At 36.1% G+C, this 22,766-nt stretch overlaps 2 protein-coding genes across 5 annotated transcripts in view; one reads left to right on the top strand and one right to left on the bottom strand.

Moving 5' to 3' along the window:
• The window catches only part of LOC137387528 (gem-associated protein 2-like), a 35,557-nt gene that overhangs the window by 4,870 nt on the left and 7,921 nt on the right, over positions 1 to 22,766 (bottom strand). For all 4 annotated transcript variants that reach the window (XM_068073977.1, XM_068073976.1, XM_068073978.1 and 1 more), the window contains 2 exons: positions 4,672 to 4,857; positions 625 to 693 (listed from right to left, as the gene is read on the bottom strand). In XM_068073977.1, the coding sequence (XP_067930078.1) occupies positions 625 to 693; positions 4,672 to 4,857 (255 nt within the window). The remainder of the gene's footprint in view (positions 1 to 624; positions 694 to 4,671; positions 4,858 to 22,766) is intronic.
• On the top strand, positions 6,497 to 22,016 carry LOC137387527 (C-type lectin domain-containing protein 88-like). The gene is made up of 3 exons (XM_068073974.1): positions 6,497 to 6,916; positions 13,324 to 13,683; positions 21,036 to 22,016. Exons 1-3 carry the CDS (start codon positions 6,811 to 6,813, stop codon positions 21,413 to 21,415), a joined length of 846 nt encoding a protein of 281 aa, XP_067930075.1. The 5' UTR covers positions 6,497 to 6,810; the 3' UTR covers positions 21,416 to 22,016.

The following is a 22,766-nucleotide window of genomic DNA, read 5'->3' on the forward strand; positions in this document are numbered from 1 at the left end:
GTTTCTTTTAAGATGCAATAAAATTGACTGCTATAGCGATTCCATTTATCTATTAATCCAAGTTTTACCGTGTTGTCAATGAACTGGTTAGCCTTCTTCGTAGCAAAATATATAAAATCGGTTTAACTTGCCTCATAATGAGCTGCAATTAGAATCATACTCGTGCTTTTAACTGTGGTATTTCTTATGTCGTATTTCGGACTACCCACAATGTGGTAAAAGAACTATAAAAACCAGGCTTAAAAATAAAGGCCTTAGCAACAGAAGAAATACAAATTGTCTTCTCTCTTTACAAATAGACTGACTGTTCCTTGTGAAGGCCACACCCACGACTATTCTTTTATGCAATAAAGCCCTTTTACAAATCTATCATGTAACTTTTTTTCTAACTGATCACTTCCCTAGCGCATGCTTAACTCTTACAGCAAAGTGACTAAAAAACCCGTAAACATGTATATTTGGGAAAGGTGACAAAAGCAAATGTGTCGGTGCACAGTATTGTTCCTTCTTATCATAAACACTTGAAACCAAAATACCGAAAGCAGGTTTAATTAGCCATTAGGGTGGAAGCATTGCATAGAGTGATTTACTGACTTGGCATAGGTCAAAAACAACAGAACAAACCTGAAGCTGTGAGAATCCGGTAAGTTCAAACCATCTTATGTGATAGCCTAAGAGCAACAACAGTGTATCCTGAAACAAAGAGGAGTGGAAAGTGTTTTGAATAGACAATAAACGAACATACAGCAATACTTGCATTATCTGAAGAGGAAAAAAGGAGAAACAAACTGATAACTTTCCAAAGCAGTTTAAAGACTATGTGAATGCTTGAACATTTTGAAAGTGGGTCATGGATGCATATAAAGTACTTATTTCATTTTACGCTTTATAAAATGAAAAGTGGATATCCAGCTAATAAACCCGTTTAATATGTAGCAATCTTACGATTTAAAGAAAAGCCAATAAGATATACTATTAAGCTCACACACGTAGATACTGTTGAACTATGTCACGTCTCTGCCTCGGGAAAAAGATGCAAAGACCAACTATGGACAATATTCGGCATACAGGATGTGCCTTTTCATGATCTCAACCAAATGCAGACTAGCGAGTCATACAAAAACAAATAAAAATAGGAACTCCTAAAACCGGAAATGCTGTAAGATAGTTAAAAGTAGCTTATAGGCCTATAATGACTAAATTTTTAAATTTTTATGCCAAAGGACGACTTTCCTTGATGCCTATTGATACCCAAAGACTAGACCCTACGAACAACATTCCATCGAACATGAAAACAGTAAGAATAGCAAAACTACTTTTTAACTCAAAATTATAGTGAAGCTGCGAATTTGAGCTGAATGAAAAAATAGAAATGAAATATAAAATAGTTTTCCACAGACCTTGAAAGAAGTGATGTTTTAGAGATAACTGAAGAACCATAATGATTGCAGTATACAGAGTCTGATAGAATGTGTATATTTGTTATGTATACCGAGTCTGATAGAGTGTATATTTGTTATGTACACTGAGTCTGATAGAGTGTGTATATTTGTTATGTATACCGCGTCTGATAGAGTGTGTATATTTGTTATGTACACTGAGTCTGATAGAGTGTGTATATTTGTTATGTATAACAAGTCTGATAGAGTATGTATATTTGTTATGTACACTGAGTCTGATAGAGTGTGTATATTTTTTATGTACACTGAGTCTGATAGAGTGTGTATATTTGTTATGTACACTGAGTCTAATAGAGTGTGTATATTTGTTATGTACACTGAGTCTGATAGTGTGTATATTTGTTATGTACACTGAGTCTGATAGAGTGTGTATATTTGTTATGTACACTGAGTCTGATAGAGTGTGTATATTTGTTATGTATAACAAGTCTGATAGAGTGTGTATATTTGTTATGTACACTGAGTCTGATAGAGTGTGTATATTTTTTATGTACACTGAGTCTGATAGAGTGTGTATATTTGTTATGTACACTGAGTCTAATAGAGTGTGTATATTTGTTATGTACACTGAGTCTGATAGTGTGTATATTTGTTATGTACACTGAGTCTGATAGAGTGTGTATATTTGTTATGTACACTGAGTCTGATAGAGTGTGTATATTTGTTATGAATATTGAGCCTGATAGAGTGTATATATTTGTTATGTACACTGAGTCTGATAGAGTGTGTATATTTGTTATGTACACTGAGTCTGATAGAGTGTGTATATTTGTTATGTACACTGAGTCTGATAGAGTGTGCATATTTGTTATGAATATTGAGCCTGATAGAGTGTATATATTTTTTATGTACACTGAGTCTGATAGAGTGTGTATATTTGTTATGTACACTGAGTCTGATAAAATGTGTATATTTGTTATGTACACTGAGTCTAATAGAGTGTGTATATTTGTTATGTACACTGAGTCTGATAGAGTGTGTATATTTGTTATGTACACTGAGTCTGATAAAATGTGTATATTTGTTATGAATAGAAAAATAAACAGTTTTAGTGTAAAGATTTTGTTGCTGAGGAAAAGGAGCTTTCTAGCTTTGTTTAATTTATTCGCTGGTGAACACTGTCACTCTCTATGAAGAGTTAATTATATTGCAGCTAGTAATAGAGTTAAACCTTCGCATGCACACATCGCGTGTTTCGGTTTCTATTTAGCTTACGACTACGAGTCGATCATGCTAAGCTATGAATTTCTTGCTGAGTTCAGAGGTTTTCACGAATACTGATCGATTTGGAGGCCTTTGATGAACCAACAACTTGTGGTAAGTAATGAGTTGTTTTAAAAACCACTTACTAAATTAATAATTAAATTTTACTTTGGTTCTTCGGTAAAACGCAAGATTTATTTTTCCATCCTTAGCGCTTTGTTATTTGTTTTAGTGTGAGAGAGAAAGATTTTTTATCATACACAGAGGCACAATGACTGCAAGGGTGGTAGATGTCATTCCTAGAAGATCACCAATCATTCAGGGAGGTCTTGAAATTGAGGTAGAAGTGACCGCAGCTGCTAACGAGGAGAATATATCTGTTTTAAAAAAGGAACAAAAACGCCTTTATGAGCACAAATTTTTGGCCAACCAGCAGAACTTTGCAATAGTAAGCCGCGAGGAGAGTTATGATGATAACTACCTTACTAGCCATGTAGTAGCAATAGAATCGCCTTTAACATCTACCCAAGACAGTGACAGCGATATAGAGCTGCTATTACCAAAATAACTAGTCAGAGAGCACCATTACACGCTAGTATTCACTTATCAAGAGTATCAGTTTAATTTTATTGCTAGACAACCGCCATACTGGCTAAACTGTTTATATTTACTCCATTCATTGTTTGTAAAATTTTATTTGTATTTGAAATATTTTATTTGTACACTTAAGTTTGTAATAAATTATAATATATCTACACATGAAATAGAATATATAATATAATCATGTTTTATGCAGCGATATTAAGGAGTTGTTGTTGATAAAGGGGTCTAGGTTGACTGGTTGCTTCTCTGCCAATATTCCTGCCTTGGTGGATATTACTACTTGTCTCTAGTTTTCGTAATCGGAATAGGTTGTTTCATTTCAATCTGCAGTAAACACAAAAAAGAGAAAATATTAATAGGTGTAAAGGAAGTACAAAAAAAAATAGCTGAAGTATTTAATGAAAGTGATCAGTTTTTAAACAAAAGAATTAACTAACGCAGTTAATTATGGAAAAACGTATCTGCACTACAAATCAAATACATACCATAATGTCCAGATTAGAATCATTATCGTACTCAACTTCGGTATTAGAGATTGATGGAGTTGAGTTCAATGTAAATAGACTGAAGGAGAGATTTTTGCGATGACAACGCCATGCCGAATAACTTGTGAAAACCTTGAATAATTTTGTAAAGAAATGTGATGCATCAACAATGGGGTTAACTCGTAGCCCCGGTGATGAATTTAAAAAGGTTTTGGAACTCAGCCACGTTTAGTATTTATGCCTAGCGGCTAGTTTTTCATTTGAGGCAGAATTTATTTTTTCTTGTGATTAAAAATAGAACTAATCATTCGCGGAATTTAATAAAGTCTATTCCGCGAAATCGTGAATTTTTATATCCATCGAATATTTTCATCCTGTAGGGTAGGCGTTCGTTGCATGCAAGTATCTGAAGGAGCGCCTCTCTGAAATGCAACAAATTAAACATATTGATGTTGTTAGTCCACTATTAAAGATCAACTTACACAAAGTAGTTAGTAGATTTTAGCTGAAAGTATAAGTACTTTTCTATCATTTAGTGATTCTTTTTGATGTTTGTGGTTCTCTGACCGCCAGGATGTTTCAAGATTAAAATCAACCAAACTTGATCACAGTTAAAACTCTCAGGTCAAGCGAAAGTGCGATTATGACATCTATAGTTGCAAAGAGACCAACAGAATAAAGACTGTTCCAACTGAAATGCTGAACTTAACATTTCATGATATCAAAAACTATCAACTATCGAGATTATAAAAACTAGTGACATCATTTTGCGTGTATTTTTCTTCTGATCATCTTAACAGTGAACAAGTTTTGGTCGATTTGAATCTTAAAACATCCTGGCATTCAGATCATCTAAAATATAAAAAACAAATGCAACTGATAGAAATATACGGATACACAGCAGAAAGGATGTAAGGTACCTGATCTATTTGTGATATAATGCTAAGAAGTGGTAGGGTGGCAGCATCAGATGCCTTGTCATCTTTATCTGAAGGAGAAACAGCAGCGTTGTCTGACTCTTCTGCACCCGCAGGATCTTTTGTCATCTTGTTGTGAGTCTTACCAAAGCATAGTTGACACCAGCCATCAATGTTCGTCGCAGCGGGCTTTAAATATAGGCAGGCAGTAGCAGACAACTCTCATAGCAATAGATACACTGTATGCACATGCATAGAACGATGAACGATCTAGAGGCTACAGGAGGTACAGCCATTGTACATGAAAAGATGCTGGTATAGAAAACAGTCACAAAACTTAAAGGTTGTTTGAAATACGTAGCTTTCTCACAAACTCTGGACATGGAAGTATTTGACAAGTCTTTAGGCATTGCAAGATTCAGTTAAACAGATTAAAACAGACGGTTGATTGTTGTTATGCGTTATGAGTCATGCATAACAATCATGTGGAGGGAAAAATGAATCTACATGTTTCCATGACATTTTTCAGCGTTTAACTTCTGTTGAAAGGAGGTGTGGGAGGTGAGGTAATTCAATCTGGTAGAAAGGATTGCTAAAATATTCAGGTAATTCAACTTCATTGGGAGCATTTAGTTCACCGATATAACGTAAACTACCTACAAGTAACTGTAAATGGGGCTATGAAGAGTATTATGCCAATACGAAGCAAACCTTAAACCACCTAACAAAAAGAAAAAAAGGTAAGCATAAAATCTCACAATATTCCTGTTCAAAATTATTACACAAATTTTTGGGAACAAAAACTATTTTTGCTAACATTTAAACTATTTTCAAATATAAAAAATTATTTCGATGAAAAACTTTGCGTTGCCTACAACTAAAATATGCAAGCAAAGCAACAAATAACCGCTATTTAGCAGCACAAAAATTTCTTTCTTCCTAATTTTTGATGCACAATTATTGCTAATCAACTTACAAATTATTCACCATAATTACCTTATGATGAACATACCTTATGATGAACATACCTTATGATGAACATACCTTATGATGAACATACCTTATGATGAACATACCTTATAATGAACATACCTTATGATGAACATACCTTATGATGAACATACCTTATGATGAACATACCTTATGATGAACATACCTTATAATGAACATACCTTATGATGAACATACCTTATGATGAACATACCTTATGATGAACATACCTTATGATGAGCTAAAAACTGCAAAAACGTAAACAAAATGTTTACAACATTAATGATGTCGGATCTGGATTAGATAAACAATAATAAATATTAATAAAGCTTCATTTTATGTAATTATCTACTTTTATTATTGAAAGAAAGAGACACGTAATATACAATTGCAAAGAAACAAGAAAACTGACAAGAGTGGACAGGTGTGCCATTTGCTAGGGTTGGTATGCTAAATGCAACCTCTGGTAACGGGCCCACTGATGGTCAAGTCTCTAACCTTGGGATCAAACTTATCTCTGCTAGAAGAAAACTTGGAAGACGTTATCTCACTGGAGTCCATCAGATAAACTTTAAGATGCAGGATCACGATTTCAATTTATAATGATCTAATCAGCCAAAATACAAACAGTGTCTGACTAGATCATCATCGGGTCATTGTCTCCAATTCTTATTTACGTGAGCTACGAGAGAAAAACATCCCTATAGCCGCTCTCATCCAATAAGAAAAGGAGATTTTACGGATGCCAAAAGTAGGCTTGATTGGTATGTTATTATTGTAGCGATTATCAATGCCACAAGGCTTGACACTGCAGCGCAGGTATGACACTGGTGTGACATGTCGTGCCTGCCACATATATGCCTTGGCATGACATGGCTAGGCAAGTGTTGCGCATAATTGCTGATAGCTTTACATATAAGGCTTCTCTATTAAAACACTTGTTTTTATCTACAGCTCCGTGGTGACACTTTATATTCAAGTGTGGCAGAAGGAGATGGCATGCCACTCACATAAACGTCGTGCAATCATACCTTTCCATTTAGTGGCACGATATGCAAGGTGCTACGCAGCGACTCTTCCATGCTTGCACATCGCTATAATTTAATTTGGATAAATTAGCAACACTTGCTGCCACGAGACTGCGGAAGAAAAATGATTAGCTATATAACTGTCTTGTGTGTGATTGTGCTCACGGATATTCCTCTACAACTGGTGACAGCGAACCCGTTGGTAAATCTTACCCTTGCAATCGAACAAGGTAAGTGAATATCTTATTTCTATAGGCTTGATAAAGGAATAGCCATAGTTTATACGATTTGCTCAATATCCGTTATCTTTGTGAGATTGATCAGCTGACACACTGCCATGTATGGAAGTGCTGGTTTATGAGAAATGCTGCCAAATTGATATATAAGACAGAGGTTGTCAGCAAAATATAAAATGTATTTAATGATTTAGCATCGTTGTCAATGGCATCAAATTAACAAGCAAGACACTAAGTAAATTGCCCAGCATATTATATAATTATATATTATATATCAGACCCTGCATTTTATATTAGATTATATATATTATATATTAGATTAAATATTCTATACTATACATCAAATTATAAGAAAAATATAACATTTATTATATATATATGATGTACTGAATATAAATTAAAAATTAACTTACATATATTACATTATATGATGTATTGAATATATATATTATATATGAGATTATATCTATGATATATTGCATACATATATCATATGATCGTATAATTGGAGCAGAATTCTATTCATTAATAATGGCTCCTAATCGATCTTGTTAAGCCGAGTAGAAACAATGCCTTATAGCACAGCCATCGTTATAGCGCTATCTCATCAGACATACCTACATGTAGATCCTTGAAGGGTAAGTATAAAGAGCTTCTATGATAGGAGTTACGTCTTCAATTTTAATGTACTGATGTAATACAAGATGATAAAATTACTGAAGCTGGCAGAACTGCAATCTCGAGTTAATGCTGGGTATACCAATACAAGCTGTCCAAGTTTAATTGGACAGCCATAATGAGTGAGAAAATCAGAAAAATCAAACCAACGAACATAGAATAATGGCCATGTGAATGAAAAACGTAAAATGAGATTTTTTGACCAAGCAGGAGATGAGAAACAATGCTTGGATTTGAAGAGGTCATTGATACGCGTAACAAGGATTAGCGATCGGAGGATTGATGCCACATGTGAGCGAGTGCAGCTGGTGGAGATGGTGGCAGGCCTGTTTGTCTAAATGACACCTTGTCAAATACGAGGAGATAAAGAGCCTCGATGGTGGCGGTCACAAATGCTTGAGTTACCTCGGCACTCGAGCAAACAATTCCAAGCTTGCCTCGTTATTGCCGAGAAAGGCTGCCCGTCCTTATGTTACCTAATATTGTAATGAGGTGTCAGTTCATTGTTGAGATGTCGCATGGTTAGGATGGCGCGTCCTGCAGCGACTAGATTGAAGCAGTATGTATAACCTGACACTGGCGGAAACGGCTACCAAATAGAGAATGGTGATTAAGATGGAGGCACTAATTACTAGATATATCTATTTATTTGGGCCTCTCGTGACCAGAAATCTCCATCAGACATTAGAAATATATGGCCTGATAAGCGAGCTGCACCGATGTTGTATTAAAGAAAGCTGCTATTTATCTTCAGTCTAAAGAGCATTAGAAAATAGAATATTATCTACATAAAGCACACACTCTATTATTTATTACTGGTACGCTAGCTGTCCCGCCCCACCTGCTATGAGAGATCGCTAGCTGTCCCACCCGCTGTGAGAGATCGCTAGCTGTCTCACCCCCTGTGAGAGATCGTTAGCTGTCCCACCCGTTGTGAGAGATCGTTAGCTGTCCCACCCGCTGTGAGAGATCGCTAGCTGTCCCACCCGCTGTGAGAGATCGTTAGCTGTCCCACCCGCTGTGAGAGATCGCTAGCTGTCCCACCCCGACCGCTATGAGAGATCGCTAGCTGTCCCACCCGCTGTGAGAGATCGCTAGCTGTCCCACCCCCTGTGAGAGATCGTTAGCTGTCCCACCCGCTGTGAGAGATCGCTAGCTGTCCCACCCCGACCGCTATGAGAGATCGCTAGCTGTCCCAACCCCTGTGAGAGATTGCTAGCTGTCCCACCCCTTGTGAGAGATCGCTAGCTGTCCCACCCGCTATGAGAGATCGCTAGCTGTCCCGCGCGCTGTGAGATATCGGCATGTATAATAACTACATGCAATTATTCTTACACTTGGATTGGTGGTGAAGTGGTGAAGTGGTGAAATGGTAGCATGCTAACCACAGTATCAGAAGGACCAGGTTCAATTCTTGTGGGCTGCAATATTTTTTCCTAACGCTCTCAGCGTTGCTTTGGACAGACATGCATTTTATTATAGTAAAGATTGCATATATAGTTCATATTGTATGTATCCTCATAGTTTTAATTAACGTTGTCGAAACATTTTAGTGCTTTAAAATTAATCAAAATTGTAATATCATTGTAAGATAAAATTTTATAATAACAAAAAAACATGATATCTTACTGTGAACTCTAATAGCAATATTGAAGAAAATTGCAAAGACCCCACTCAATTCTGTGATAAAACCAAATGAATCCTGAAAAACATTTTATTCATGAACAGAACTTGTGCGTATGTTTGTTAGCTTTTCTGCAAGGTCACACAACCGCTTAGAAAATAATGTAAGAAGACAGAATTGCCACACGACAACGAGCCCCTTGATAGCACGAGAGCGCAACTCTGTTTTAGCTTACAACAACGTTTAGACTATTGTGCCTGACAAAAGCAGACAACAGGCAGATTTTGCAGTGTTGTAACTCGCGTTAAAATAACACGGTGGTGTCTATAAATTCTGACATCTCCTTAAAACAATAGTCATCAGGAGATTTAAGGAGAATTTGTAGACGAAACAGGATGTGCCAGGCAATAGAACGGGTGGTAACAGAAACAATGAATAGCTTTGGTATCTCAGTGTAAACGATAAACCCTCCAGATGAGCTTAAAATTACTCCTAAACATGATTTTTGACTAGTACCTAACAATAAAAGTAACTGAATGCTCACAAAGATCGAGTTCATTTGAGGAAAAGAGTTAACCGAGAAACAAGAGAAACAACAACTAAATCACCTTCATCAATATTTTAAAAGCTTGACAGCAAAAACTTATTAGTGGACCAGTTTGACAAGCTCAGATAGTAAACAGATTATTAACACTATGAAGCCATTCCCCTGATCCTAGACTGTAATAACTGTCTAGTCTCTGTCCGAGCATTTCGTATAGCGCAATTCCTTTTCAACTGAATATCATATTGAAGCTCTAAGCATGGAGAACTCAATGAAACCAACAGAAATCAGGTAGAATAAATAGTTTTTCTTTCAAACTTTCTCAACTAAGTGATGTTTTAAAGCTAAACAGAAAAAACATAATTTTTGTAGTAAACCGAGTCTGATAGAGTGTATATTTTTTATGAAGGAAAAAGCAAAAATTTTTAGTGTAAAGCTTTAGCTGTTGAGGAGAGAAGCTTTCTAGCTTTGTCAATTTTTAATCTTTTTTATCAAGAGCTTCAATCAGTGTCATCAGAAACTAATGTTCTGTGAGGCATTTATCAGTTGGTTAGAAGCGTTCTCCATATATTGGCGATACATCAGAACACACTAGGCGATACATCAGAACACACCAGGCGATACATCAGAACACACTAGGCGATACATCAGAACACACTAGGCGATACATCAGAACACACTAGGCGATACATCAGAACACACCAGGCGATACATCAGAACACACTAGGCGATACATCAGAACACACCAGGCGATACATCAGAACACACTAGGCGATACATCAGAACACACTAGGCGATACATCAGAACACACTAGGCGATACATCAGGACACACCAGGAGATACATCAGAACACACCAGGCGATACATCAGAACACACCAGGCGATACCTCAAGAACACACGAGCACGTATCAGGCACGTATCGCGCATCAAAGCAATTAAAACTCCATAATCCTACATAAAACAGAAATGCACAAAAAAACTATGCAGCCGAGTTTACTAGGGCATAAAATCAGGGGGAAACAACTCCCCTAATTTTCTCAGGCGGAGGTTTCAATGTGTGAAATGGATACTAAATTGGATGTGCCTCGTTACTGTCTTTTGTGTGATGTATTGTACGAAAGTCTGAATCAGCCTGCTCAGTAGTTCACATAAACATATACCATTGATCCTCCCTAAAATGGACGCCGTTATTTTGGATAAAGCAGACATCCGCGATAAAGGTCAGTTGTCCGATGTATAGATGGTGCTCCACTGCCGCCCAAACCGCGGTGGTTTCTGACAGAATTCCGTTAGTTTACGGCACCAAATTCGAATATAAGCGTTCTGAGTTTTAAGTAGATATTTTTGTGTTAAGCTATAATTCAGACTTCCATTTTTCACTAAGCCTTCGCAAGACCTCGCCTGCTCACTGCTCACCTGCAAGCTCACTGCTCATCCATATCATATGAGCCTATCATCGATATCATGTGAGCATATCATCCATATCATGTGAGCATATCATCCATATCATGTGAGCCTATCATCGATATCATGTGAGCATATCATCCATATCATGTGAGCATATCATCCATATCATGTGAGCATATCATCCATATCATGTGAGCATATCATACATATCATGTGAGCATATCATCCATATCATGTGAACATATCACCCATATCATGTGAGCATATCATCCATATCATGTGAGCATATCATGTGAGCGATTACTTTACTCTTTTGTATTCAAAGTGTAATTTATTTTTCTCACAGACTAAATATTTTAAAGTACGTCATGCAGTAGAGTATATTATACATTATATAGTGCAATGTATGTAGGCCTTATTAATGCAATGTTTCCTGTATAAATGGGTTAGACTGGACTATCAGCTAAATCTGACCACCCACTACAGCTATTAGTCGGTTTTAATGAGGAACTTTGACAGAGCAACTAAAATTTACATAGATAATGAACCTACCTGCATAAACTATAACCAAGATATTTTTATTTTATCCTTTCACAAATATGACAAAAGTAGTTTTTTATTCCGGGATACCAGCATACTACATTCACCAACATATTTTCCAACTTATGAACTTTCTGTCACTACAATTCACTATGCTGGCTCCTCCCTAACACTATTAGATTATCAACCTTTAAAACACTTTAGTTCAACTCACTCAATAATTCCTGATTTGTCTCCTTTCATTTCTTTTAAATTTTGGTAATGAAAAATGTCATGTGATTTTGTTGATGATTAGCAAAGCCAGCTCTGCCTAGACAAGTGCCAATTATATCAGTAGCTGAGACCGTCTCTTTACTATTTATTCAACTAGAAATAGCCAAATACATCGACTGTTTTAGCTAGCTGACTCAGCCTGCTGAATGAAAATGATGAAACCCAACATTTTCCAGCAACCTGCGCAACTGCGCTCGTGCAATCATGCCAAAATATTGACAATTACAAATCAAACAGGATATCATTCCTATTCTTTTAGCAAAATACACTCAAACTATGACAGTCGTGTATTAATACCAATAAATTACATGAATTGCTAGTATATTTGCTGAAAAATATCAAAAAACTAGTGTTAGTTGGTTGATTCTGGTATTGTTGATTCTGGTGTTGATCAGTTGGTTATGGTATTGATTAGTTGATTATGGTATTGATTAGTTGATTATGGTATTGATTAGTTGATTATGTTATTGATCAGTTGATCATTGATCATTAATTCTGGTAGTGGTCAGTTGGTTTTGGCTGGTTAGCAAAACATAGTAAAATCCAGTCAGCCAAAGTTGTGATTATCTGCTTGCTTATGAAATTTATTGTCGCAGATTTGAAAGTGAAATAAAATGTTATAAAAAACAATCACACTTACGTCTACTCCCGCTAAGTATCAAAAACATAATTATAAATTAAGAATTACTGCTAAAGTTGGCAGATACTATTGATTGTTCTTCCAGATGTGATTGACAGCCAAAACAACAAGTCACAATGGATAAAATTATTGCTGAATGCTAGGAGCAGGTGACATCTTTAGTTACCCAAAAGGGTTATCCCATGCGCGAGTGACTATAACCCAATACATAAGGGTTATTCACTAAGCCGGCTGCAAGTTAATTTGGTGTAAACATAAGGAGCGATTGGGCTCTCAACTCAACGCCTCACAGGATATTTATGTTTAGCATAAGTTCTACTAAACATTCAACTGACCAATAGGAGACTTATTCAATGTATTCTCTTAAGAAAAAGCTTCTATTGCTTTCTTTATAATATAAATACTTAAATATTGTTTGAGTCATTCTCTTAGATTCACTATCAGCATTGCAGCAAAGCAATTGCATTACTATTAGTATATATTATATAGACTTACAATTGCCATATGCAATCATAATTTTATTTAATTATAACCATTATTATCATATTTCATGCTTATAATTACCATTGTTATCATTACTATTATTGTGTCAAAAGTTGTGTAAAGCCTAAATACCTTTCAGACAAAAAATTTGTCACGATATAATTAAACTGACACATGTCAAAATTGCCCTATTTACGCTCTTTCTTACAGACACAAGCAATGAAACCGAGGACACGTATCTGAATACCACACAACTAGCAAATGACAACTCAACTATACAAAAAATGATTTCAACCAATCATAGTGTGGCATTTGATGGAGAGGACATTCTAATGGGTGACTCGCTTCAAACCTCGTTTGAGGTGGATGATGTAGCACCTGCCCCTAGAGCAGAAGCCTGTCCTGTCGGTTTTATCAGATACAAGGACTCGTGCTATCATATAGTAGGTTCCAGCGAGCTGACCTGGCACCTTGCCAGTACCTACTGTCAGCTGCACGGCAGCAAGTTAGTCGAGATCAACAGTGAGTCTGAGCAAAGAATGGTAGAGGCTATGATCAGAGCGAATAATGGTAAGTTGCCTTATCAAGTGTTGACCAGCATTCAAAGTAGCTAACACAAAACATCGAGTAATGAACTTGGCACTGGGTGTGCATTTCCTAGGTGAGTGTTTGAGTTCTTTAAAAATGATGTAGCGCTGGTGAAAGAATAAAATAAATCTCAACAATGGGTGATTTCCAAGCGATGAAATGTGATGCACTCTCGAATTAGGAAAAATTCCTATTAAACAAAAAACCAGTGCATCAGAATAAACATTTATTAGTACTATTCAACTTTTTAGTCGTTTCACCTCGTTTTAAGGTAAATTGTTTGTCTCAAGTTATAACACATTCCATAGAGCCAACATAAAAAAATTCATAACTAATCTTCAATATATTAGAGGAGAAACAGGAAGATAATGTAGAAAAGTCAAAGATATCAACTGAGTTACTTTGCAATACCGTCTGAAGTCCTACCAAATTTCAAAATATATATGTATCTACGTGTATATATACTTCAGCGTTTATTAACCACCTACAATAAGTTGCTAGTCAGTGTTATGTATGTTCCACCCACCAATCAAATAGTAATAATCGACACAGCCACCGTAAGCATACATACCACTCAGTTAATGGGGCTTAACAAACACACCGTGTATAAATTATTTTCTGAGTGCAGAAACGCCACTGAAAGGGCGTTTATTTGTTTAGAACTATTTTTTTGCTAAAGATGGGAAAATATTTGTGATGGTTTCAAACTAGAAGCAGCAGTACTATCTGCGGAATATAATGACGGTTGAGAATGGATAAAATGGAGCGTACATAGTTAGTCCCAGCAGGAGCTCTCATTTGTACCTGCTTGAGCTTTCAACGCATCTATTTTCAAAACAAAATCAGTCTTCGATAAAAAATTGAACTAGGAACATGGTAAGAAATAACAGTAAACTGGGTACCATAATAATACGGCAATATTTATGATGACAAAAGACACAAGCTTATGAGGGATGCGATGGTATAAATATATAAAAATGAAACATCCCAACTATTTCAACTCATTGTTTACAAATAATTTCCATGTGATCCATGATGTCATTGGAAGCCTAATTGTACTCTTACGCTTGTTATGCTGGTTGCTCTCAAATATGTTCTAAATATATCATAACATTTGAGCAGGCTATCTGGCAGATCTGTGATGCAACACAGATCTGCCAGATAGCGCGAACAATTTCTGCAGCATTTTTCGACTATCGCTGGTAACCAACAGGCTCCTTATGTTTATCAGAAGATGATATGCACTCCTTCGAGCTAAGGTTAACAAATTAAACAAATTTTTACTGTACGTTTTGAGAAATCAGTGCTCAAAGTGACAGCAGTACAATGATGATGAAATAGACACGTAAGGACAATAGACATGGTTTTATTAAATGCGAAAAGTATATTTGTGGAAATATTTCGAGGAATGAGGTAACATGAAAGTGTAAACAGGCACATCGTGTTCAACTACCTCACATTTGAGCCATTTTGGAAAGGGATTCCAATCTACACCGTTTTTTGTGATGGCTGCTATTAACTGCTCGTTTTTGAGGTTTTAGGAGCTTGTAATACCATTTTCACATATTTTACAGCTATAACATAGCAGAGTAAGACATGGCGAATCTTTTTATATCAAATAACTGTAATGTGAAATTTGTTGCAAGTCAACCCTTAAGTAACATGTCATAAGTGCGGATATATTTACATATATACATATATATATTTATATTATTTATCAATATTATTTATTAACATATATAATAATATATAACAAATATTAATAACTAATATTGATACATAATATAAATATATAATAACTATATAATAAATATATATATATTTATTATATATTTATATTATTTATCAATATTATTTATTATATATTATTGTATATATATATTGTTATGTAAAATGTAAAGAGCATTTAGTTGTTATAATTACAAATCGCTACCAGGTGATAGCTTGCTGAGAGCAGATCTATATCTGCTTGAAACAAACTTGTAGAGATTGACTAATAGCTAAGCGCTCTTTATATTTAATATTACAGTACAATTCACTCTTCACTTAGTGTATTGAGTGCTCTCTCCTTACTCTCTCCTTATCATTCCTCATGCAACCACTGACAATCTGACGATAATGTATATATAATATACCGTAAAACCTCTAATTGAACGCCATGGCACTCTATTTTTCAACCCTTCCTCTATGGTGGCGGTGAATTGGAGGCGGTGAATTAGAGGCGACGTTCAAATAGAAGCTAGCGGTCTATTTTTCAAATAGCTCGTCAGAATTTTCGCAAGATAAATTTAGCCCTATTACGAGCGACGCGAATGTCACCTATATTTTGCCATCTTTTTCCGGTGGACCGATATTAAAAATTTTGAATGCAATAAATATGCTAACTTACCTCTAACTTGTCAAAGATCTCTTAATGTGCATAAAAAACTGAGAAATATATCTACCAGTTAATAACTATTGCTTGCAATTGACCTGCGATGGTATTATAACCTGTGTCCTACTTTGCAATTTGTTGGCATTTGCAATTTTTATTTCATTCTAAAGTTGAAGACATATTTTCATTTTATATCTATATTTAGCAATCTTGCATAAAAGCTCATTGCACACACTGATATGCTTGCTACAGTTTGCAACCAAAACTAACTCTTATGTGCAATAGAAGTGGAGTTACAAGCATCGATCCATTGTAAGCAGTGTTAAGATAGCCGCAAGATGTTATTAAATAACATGCTATAAACCTGCATATTTAGAAGTTATACAACAATAATTTATCAAATGATACAAATATATATTCATGAACAAATGACATAAACGAACCACACTTATATTACACGCAGAAACAAGAATTAACATTTTTAAAACAAAAGAATATTTCAATCGTTTGCTCGGATAGCTACATTTTGATTGTTGCTTTCAATGGAACGAACATTTTCTAGTTGACTAATACCTTCCACAATATCTTCTGGCTTTAATTTTTCTACTGCTGAACCAGTCGATAGCATCCAAACAATTTTTTGGCAAAGCAAAACTTTCACGTGCTGCATTTAGCGCTGATGCAGCGCTAAAAGTTTGCTCACTAAACATACATGTATAACCTTTGGCCCAGAGCTCGCGAACCAGTTTTTATATATGTGTCCTTCGAAGTATTAGGACTGCGTTAAACAAGGAACTACTATTAGCCTGAGATAGTTAGTAGTTATTTCTATGGCATTGCTTTTCAAGTTCCATCTACCATCGTAAATTTAAGTGGTTTTTTTTATATATGTAAGCTAATGCGAAGTAGAAAGACGGTGTTAAACAGAGAGCTACTACTAGCCTGAGACCGTTATTAATACGGTGTTGCTTTCAAAGTTTTAATGAAAAAAACGAAAAGCTTTGGAATTAGACAACGAGAGAATCAACTGTTATTGATATAAACGGTTCATTATTAATACGATTTTGTGTACACATTTTTACTGATCAATTAATAATATGGGCTCGGAAAGATCAAATAATTTCAAATGGAAGTGGCGTTCAATTGGAGAATGGCGGTCTATTTTTTAAACCTTCTCACAGGGCGGCGGTCAATTGGAGGTGGCATTCAAATAGAGATGGTGTTCAATTAGAGGTTTTATGGTATATTCATACTATTTAGTATATATATACTAAATATACTAAATATATACACAAACATATATATACACAAATATATATATATTTAAATATATATATATAAATATATATATAAATATATATATTTGTGTGTATATATATATTTGTGTATAAATATTTATTTGTGCTATGATGCATTGTGAGTAATATATATAAAATATATATATAATTAATTAATATATATTATATATATAATATGGTTAATAGCAACATGTTACTGCTTGAGAAATTGACAAAGTGTAGCAAATGGTACAACTTCAACAAGCTAAATCTGATACACTTGAAATTCTCAGCATAGCTCTTTAAAAGAGAACTCTATGAGTTAAACTCCTGATTACATTTTACAATTTAAAATAGAAAAACAACAGCACTTTTGGATTTAAAAATTTTACTGATTAAATGCTGCCAACAAATAAAATTATAAGTTTTCATAAAATGATCTATAATGGCCGCGATAGAAATTCATCAATCGGTTCACGTCAAGATAAGCTAGCAGAGCTGCCATCTCTGGTTGAAACATAATTAACTAGAAGATTTTCAAACATCTATTTGACAGCCTGCCACTTGTTGCAAGATGCCACTTGTTGCAAGATGCCAAGACTCTAGTGAACTTCCCTTCAGAATTTGACGAAGCTCGATTTGTTGACATCCTCTGCCACAATATCCGAATTGCTAAACGCAGACACGGAAAAAAATATTTGTGGAAAGAATTTTTATAGCAATGCCAATCATCTCTAGTCAACAATAAACAGAAAACAAGTGCCTCCCATCAACTATTTAGAGATGGCAGTGTCAAATATTTTCGCGCCACAATCAGGCGTGTCAGGAAAGCTTGTGCACTTCCAAAGGAAAAGTTTCCTGAATGCCGTAGGAATTATGTTGAGTAAATGCTGATCGCCAAAGAATACGGAGTGAAGCTTAAAGTCTAATTTGAGACTTCGAAGTTATCTTCTCTAATACAATGCTGAACCAGTGAACTACGCTGCTGGTCAGAGTGATACCAAAATATGTAGATGGCACTCTTTTATTGCGCACTGTATAGATATTTATTTCATAGAAAAGTCACGCAAAGCATCACCATATCATGACTGATTATCGCTTTGGTAGATAATAGCTCTATTGCTTGGACAACATAAAATGTCTTTACAGATTTAATCAGCTTCCTACATTGATAGAACAACTCCTCATTTAAGGGACGCTTACACCTCTTGCTAGGCCATCTTACATGTATATACATTGTAGATCAATTGTAACCTCCTTACTCTTTGTAAAGTTCCAGCTTTTAGACCAAAACGCTTGAATATGCTACAAACATTTCTGGTCAACCAATGTGCCACCATGGTCTGGTTGCTGCCACCTTTATGAGGTTGCTGTCACCTTTGTCAGGTTGCTGTCAACCTTGTCAGGTTGCTGCCATCCTTGTCAGGTTGCTGTCAACCTTGTCAGGTTGCTGCCACCCTTGTCAGGATGCTGTCGCACTTGTCAGGTTGCTGCCACACTTGTCAGGTTGCTGCCACCCTTGTCAGGATGCTGGCATCCTACGCAGGTTGCTGTCACACTTGTCAGGATGCTGTCATACTTGTCAGATTGCTGCCACCCTTGTCAGGATGCTGTCACTCTCGGCAGGTTGTTGTCACATTTGTCAGGTTGTTGCCACACTTGTACAAAACTAAAATTTTTACCTTGACTCACACAAAATTGTATTATCACTCACATCTCATTATCGGAACAATTTTAAATCGATTGTCAAATATGTTACTATCATTGTGTTAAGACTATCGCTTTAGGGAATGTTGATAAAAAGGGTTTAATGGCAGACTTTCGTACCATACAAGTAAGCAGCCAGAACCAAAACAAAAATGCATTGTAATATCTCTTCACAGCCATGTGAACAGCAGGAGTAATACACAATTTTCATCATAGTATGTTTTTATATAAGAGTCAGGCCCGAGAATAATATTGTAACACAGAGGATCATTATTAAAAGTTTACTTTTATACCCTGTATCTCGCTGTTATCCCCCCTGTATTTCGCTGTTATCCCCCTGTATCTCGCTGTTATCCCTCTGTATCTCCCTGTTATCTCCCCTGTATTTCGCTGTTATTTTCCTGTATCTCGCTGTTATCCACCCTGCATCTCGCTGTTATCCCCCTGTATCTCGCTGTTATCCCCCTGTATCTCGCTATTATCCCCCCTGTATCTCGCTGTTATCCGCCCTGTATCTCGCTGTTATCCCCCCTGTATCTCGCTGTTATCCGCCCTGTATCTCGCTATTATCCCCCTGTATCTCGCTGTTATCCGCCCTGTATCTCGCTGTTATCCCCCCTGTATCTCGCTGTTATCCCCCCTGTATCTCGCTGTTATCCCCCCTGTATCTCGCTGTTATCCCCCCTGTATCTCGCTGTTATCCCCCCTGTATCTCGCTGTTATCCCCCCTGTATCTCGCTGTTATCCGCCCTGTATCTCGCTGTTATCCCCCTGTATCTCGCTGTTATCCCCCCTGTATCTCGCTGCTATCCGCCCTGTATCTCGCTGTTATCCCCCCTGTACCTCGCTGTTATCCCCCCTGTATCTCGCTGTTATCCGCCCTGTATCTCGCTGTTATCCCCCCTGTATCTCGCTGTTATCCCCCCTGTATCTCGCTGTTATCCGCCCTGTATCTCGCTGTTATCCCCCCTGTATCTCGCTGTTATCCCTCCTGTATCTCGCTGTTATCCCCCCTGTACCTCGCTGTTATCCCCCCTGTATCTCGCTGTTAGCGATGATCAACTTGCACAAAATTTTATTAAATTTTATCAGAAAGTATCGTTATTTTTCTATCATTTGCAATTGCTTTTGATGTTTGAGGTGATCTGACTGCCAGGATGTGCCAAGATTAAAATCAATAAAACTTTATTGCGGTTATAATGCTCAGATCAAGCCCAAGTGCGATTATGACGTCTAAAGTTGTAAAGAGACTGACAGAATAGAGACGCGTAATGCTGCAACTTGATCGTAATAGCCGATATCAACTATTGCAATGGTAACAACTAGTGACGCCTTTTCACAGGTATTTTTCTTCTGTTTCAATCATGATCAAGTTTTGTCAATTTTAATGTTGGAACATCCTGGCAACCAGATTCCATCAAACATCAAAAACAATCGCAAATGATAGAAAAACGCAGATACTTTCTGATAAAACCTATTGAAATTTTGTGTAAGTTCATCTTTAAAATAGAGTATACTCTCCTATATACATGTAACTTACTGTAAGTTACATGTATATAGTAGAGTATACTCTCCTATATACATGTAACTTACTGTAAGTTACATGTATATAGTAGAGTATACTCTACTATATACATGTAACTTACAGTAAGTTACATGTATATAATAGAGTATACTCTACTATATACATGTAACTTACTGTAAGTTACATGTATATAATAGAGTATACTCTACTATATACATGTAACTTACTGTAAGTTACATGTATATAGGAGAGTATACTCTACTATATACATGTAACTTACTGTAAGTTACATGTATATAATAGAGTATACTCTACTATATACATGTAACTTACTGTAAGTTACATGTATATAGTAGAGTATACTCTACTATATACAAGTAACTTACTGTAAAAGGCGCCTACCTACGTGTACATTTACCTACATGTACATTTATCTACAACTATTTTGCAGATGGAGGCGCCTACTGGATCGGCGCAACAAACCGTCTTGGACGAGGCAACTGGACATGGGACTCGAATTCAGAGCCTTTAGAGTTTAGCTGGTGGATCTCGGAATGGAACGGATGGGTGAATGAGATAGAAAGACTCAGCTGCGCTCTTATTGACAAATCAGAATTCAATCAGTGGATGTTCTGGCCATGTGAACACAACTTTTTCATGACAGGAAAGAAACATGCGAGTCAAATTGGAATTGGACTTATTTGTGAAAAAGAGTCACCGAGACCCTCCAGGCAAGAACGTCAAGGCAAAGCCAAAAGGAGAAGACGACAGAGAAGAAAAAACCGTCGCAACTTGCTACATACAAGACACTGGCGTCGGTTTCGATTGTAAAAGACAAATTTGCACCTCTGTGATCTTATTTATTGGCATTATCCTTTATTGGTTCAAAAACCTTCATTTAAAGTTTTTTGAAAAGTGGTCAACTCTTTGTCGGAATTAATGTTTAATATTTGTTATGCGGATGTAATCCACAAACTTCAAACAATATCTATAGAATAACCTAAACCAATGACATAGTCGCTGGATATGTGTAAGTGTGTTATTCTGCTGACTTAGCTGACTTATCCGCTATTTTACTAGTCGCTGTAAATCTCATGACAGTTTTCGAGTCAAATGATATAAGTATATCCATATATCTCATGTGAATATGCATATATATTTGGTGTATACATATGCATATTTACATGAGATATACCCTTATTAAATGCTCCAGAGACCCTGTACATAATCAAGCATTCCATGACATTCCGTGTTGATTGCTCAGTTCTCATACAAACTTTGTACATAGCCCGTCACATGAAATGTTGTCATTATATTTACTAGCTATAGTTTTATACCTTTTTACTTTTGCCCACTGTTGTATCCCATCGACCCCTCTACATTATCAAATGTGTTTATACAATTTATATGATAGAAATAAACATAACGCTATCTCAAAGAATTTGCTTATAAATGTTATACAATTTAAGTCATATACATGTACTAGCCGAATGCCTGGCGTTGCGTGAGTGTTAAAAATCAGCTTATAAACAATGGCAAGTAATGTAGTTGCCTGCTACTTGCCATTAGCCTGGCAAATTGCCAATGACTAATTTGAGTAAGCTAACATCTGTATTGCTAAACTTACTAATAATTAGTGACGGTCATATCCAGAATAGCAAATTTTAGCCGACATAACGACTCATATCAAGGCTATTAGAAAGGACTTGGCCATGTCATTGACTTCCCAGATCCAAAGCAAGAATGAGATTCAGCGAACTGTACAAAACTGAATGCTGGAGACAAGAGTGCACTGAGGAAACACAATGAAGCATTTGATGAGGAGAACGTCGATGAAGCTTTAAATCTGGCTTATGCAAGTTCAATCTGAAAATATGCCAGTTAAAGTTCGACTTGCAACAAAATTCACATTACAGTTATTTGGTATCAAGAGATTCACCATGTTTTACTCTGTTGTGTCGTATATGCCAAATATGTGGAAATGTGATTACAAGCTCTTAAAACTTCAAAAACTAAAAGCCGCCGTAGATTGGAATCTTTTTATTTTGATGACGTAGCTACGCAATTTGGTTATCGTCTTGTCACGTATGTTCTTACGTGAATTGAAAGGCCAATAAAAAGCTCAATATAAAACTTATCGTAGTACTAGTTTATGACAAACACTTCGGGTTTTACCGAAGAC

The sequence above is a fragment of the Watersipora subatra genome, chromosome 2 (assembly GCF_963576615.1).
Source record: "Watersipora subatra chromosome 2, tzWatSuba1.1, whole genome shotgun sequence".
Taxonomy (NCBI): domain Eukaryota; kingdom Metazoa; phylum Bryozoa; class Gymnolaemata; order Cheilostomatida; family Watersiporidae; genus Watersipora; species Watersipora subatra.